The sequence below is a fragment of the Sinocyclocheilus anshuiensis genome, unplaced genomic scaffold, assembly GCF_001515605.1.
Source record: "Sinocyclocheilus anshuiensis isolate Anshui unplaced genomic scaffold, SAMN03320099.WGS_v1.1 scaffold565, whole genome shotgun sequence".
Taxonomy (NCBI): Eukaryota; Metazoa; Chordata; class Actinopteri; order Cypriniformes; family Cyprinidae; genus Sinocyclocheilus; species Sinocyclocheilus anshuiensis.
The window spans coordinates 145,252-148,182 of record NW_015539869.1 but is presented as its reverse complement, the minus strand read 5'-3'; the positions used below and the strand labels follow the sequence as shown (position 1 = coordinate 148,182).

The window sequence follows — 2,931 nt, the reverse complement described above, 5'->3', positions numbered from 1 at the left end:
CTAAAAAAATGTATCAACGATATAATGTTTCATATCGTTCGGTATCGATAATTATTGACATTTTTTACAACCTTTTTAAAAAAAAGAGCAATAGAAGAAAGTTTAAATTTAAGCACTGTATTTTTAAATTAACTCAATTTATTGAGACAAACAACAAATATTTTTTTGTTTTAACAGTCAAAAACAAAATAAAAATTAAACAAATATCTAATTTCTAATGTTTTATATGCAGATTAAATAGGTTAAACTTTTGGTTAGTCTCCCGAAGCCACAGGAGGGTGCAATAAACAAAATAATGCAGCACATTAAAACATCAACGCAAGGAAGTAACTGTCTATAAAAAGAAAAACGTGCATTACGTCTAAATTAACTCATATAAATCAAACATAATTTCGTAAATTGCATAAACAATTATGAACAAAACAGCATCATGTTTTTTTATATCGTTATCGAAGAAGGTGTACCGTCGATAAATATCGATACCGTTTTATTGCCCAGGCCTATGCTGATCACGTGACACGTGGCTCTGAGGCGTTCTGCAGCACTTACGTGGAGAGAATACGGACTCAGCGTCTTGGCCTTGAGGCAGTTGTGGAAGTCCAGGTTGTAGAGGCCCTGCAAGCTTGCGCTCATCGTGAGACGGAACTGAGAGCGGGAGAGAAAGCAGACAGGAGCGGTTTGATATCCGCCACTGGTCTGAAACACCGTGTGTGTGTGTGTGTGTGTGTGTGTGTGTGTGTGTGTGTGTGTGTGTGTGTGAGAGAGTGTGTGTGTGTGTGTCTGTGTGTGTGTGCGTGAGTGTGAGTGAGTACGTGCGTGTGTGTGAGTGTGTCTGTCTGTCTGTGTGTGTGTGTGTGTGTGAGTGTGAGTGAGTGCGTGCGTGCGTGTGAGTGTGTCTGTCTGTCTGTGTGCGTATGAGTGTGTGTGTGTGTGTATGAGTGTGTGTGTGTGTGCGTGTGTGTGCACACACACACACACACGCACGCACACACTCTCACACACACGCTCTCACACACACGCTCTCACACACACGCTCTCACACACACGCTCTCACACACACGCTCTCACACACACGCTCTCACACACACGCTCTCACACACACGCTCTCACACACACGCTCTCACACACACGCTCTCACACACACGCTCTCACACACACGCTCTCACACACACGCTCTCACACACACGCTCTCACACACACGCTCTCACACATGACGGCTTACCTTCCCGGAGCCACTCTTCTCCTGCGGCAGCTTCAGAGACACGAGATGGAGCTCCAGAGTGCCATCTGCAAAATAACCAAACGAGTTCAAATGGACCAGAAACCGCGTCTCATTCTGAGAGAGAAAAAAGAGAGCCGTTCAGCATGTAATAAGTGACAAAGTGTTCATAATGTTTCCAGTTACCGTTGTACATATGTGAATTCATAAAATAACCATAATAAGACATTACAGACATTAGTGGAATAAATGACACATCTGATATGTAAAACAGATGCTTAAATAAAAGAGATAAACACTCATATAAACAAAAAAAAAATGCTATAAATCATTAAATGGGTTAAATAAATGCGATCCATTAATATAGGAATTATTTTGTGAATAATAAATCATTACATAAGTTAAGTAAACTAGATAAATTAACCATTTATCTAAAATAAATGATCACGTAAGTGAAATATATAATCTAAATTGTGCTATGTGAACCACAAGCTTAAATAAAGGAGATAAAACGTTAAACAAGTTAAATGAATGACAAATAAATAAATACATCATTTTATGAATAGCAAATCATTAGATAAGTGAAAAAAATAGATAAATTAAACATTGCCTTAAGAAAATTAATAAATTCATTCATAATTTTATGAATAATAAATCATTACATAAATGAGATAAACCATCAGCCATGTGAAACAAAAGCTTAAATAAACATGATAATTTATCAAAGAAGCTAACTGAATTAGATAAGCGGAATAAATGAGATAAAGTTGAATAATTGATTAAGGAATAACTGAATAAGTGTAATAAAAGAGAAGAAGCATAAACGAGTTGATTATGTGTAAATAAAGAGTGACAGACCTTGAGTTTGAGCTGGTGGATCCTCGCGCTGCTCTCTGACGCCGTCAGGATGAAGATCATCGCACTCTTCATCATCATCATCATCATCACTGAGCCGTCAACAATCAGTCTGTCTGCCAGAGGACTGACACTCATCTGATCTGATCGCCAGTTTGTTTCCAAACTCTTCCAGCAGCTTCACCTCCACTTCCGGGACGCGTGAGCGCATACACGTCATCAGCGTCACAGCGTCACAGCGCCGCTACTGGCGGGAGGACGCGCTCGTCACACGGGTTTAAAATTTATGTTCTATTATATGTTTTAACTACTTTTTGTATGTTGTATAAATACATATCTAGGTAACGAAGATATATTAACAAAATAATCTTTTAGAAGGGCCTCATCTTTTAATTCGGCCTTGGGCCCCCACTTCATCTTGGTTCGCCTCTGTTTGTACTGAGGTCTCCAGCAGGGGATGCTGATGTGCTGGTGCTTAACTAGCTTAACTTCCTTGGTCAACCATCTTCACCAGCTAAGCTTTGCTGGTTTGCAACCCTAACCCTATAAACCAGCTTCGACCGCTGTGCAGATTCATACAGATCTAAACGAGTCTCAGCAGGAGCCCAGCTAACAGGGAACGTTCTCACAACTTTCACTTCGTGTTCGGACAAAACGCTCTTAAAGAAATGTTAATGGAACGTTCTTATGAATATTTGATATAGGCTACATTGTCATAACGTTGAGAGAAATCGTCAAGATTCTCGGAACTTGAATGTTCTAAGAAACGTTTTTGCAGCCTTTAACTCTTTCCCCGCTGGAATTTTTAAAAACAAGTTGCCAGTCACCGCCAGCATTTTTGATCATTTTCACAAAAC

At 39.5% G+C, this 2,931-nt stretch overlaps 1 protein-coding gene across 1 annotated transcript in view; it reads right to left on the bottom strand.

Annotated features, from left to right (window-relative positions):
- Positions 1-2,263, bottom strand: part of LOC107685046 (protein GPR108-like) — a 2,700-nt gene extending 437 nt beyond the window's left edge. The window contains exons 1-3 of the mRNA XM_016481483.1: positions 2,078-2,263; positions 1,223-1,336; positions 550-645 (exon numbers count right to left, since the gene is read on the bottom strand). Of these exons, the coding sequence (XP_016336969.1) occupies positions 550-645; positions 1,223-1,336; positions 2,078-2,212 (345 nt within the window). The 5' untranslated portion in view covers positions 2,213-2,263. The remainder of the gene's footprint in view (positions 1-549; positions 646-1,222; positions 1,337-2,077) is intronic.
- Between the last annotated feature and the right edge of the window lie 668 nt (positions 2,264-2,931).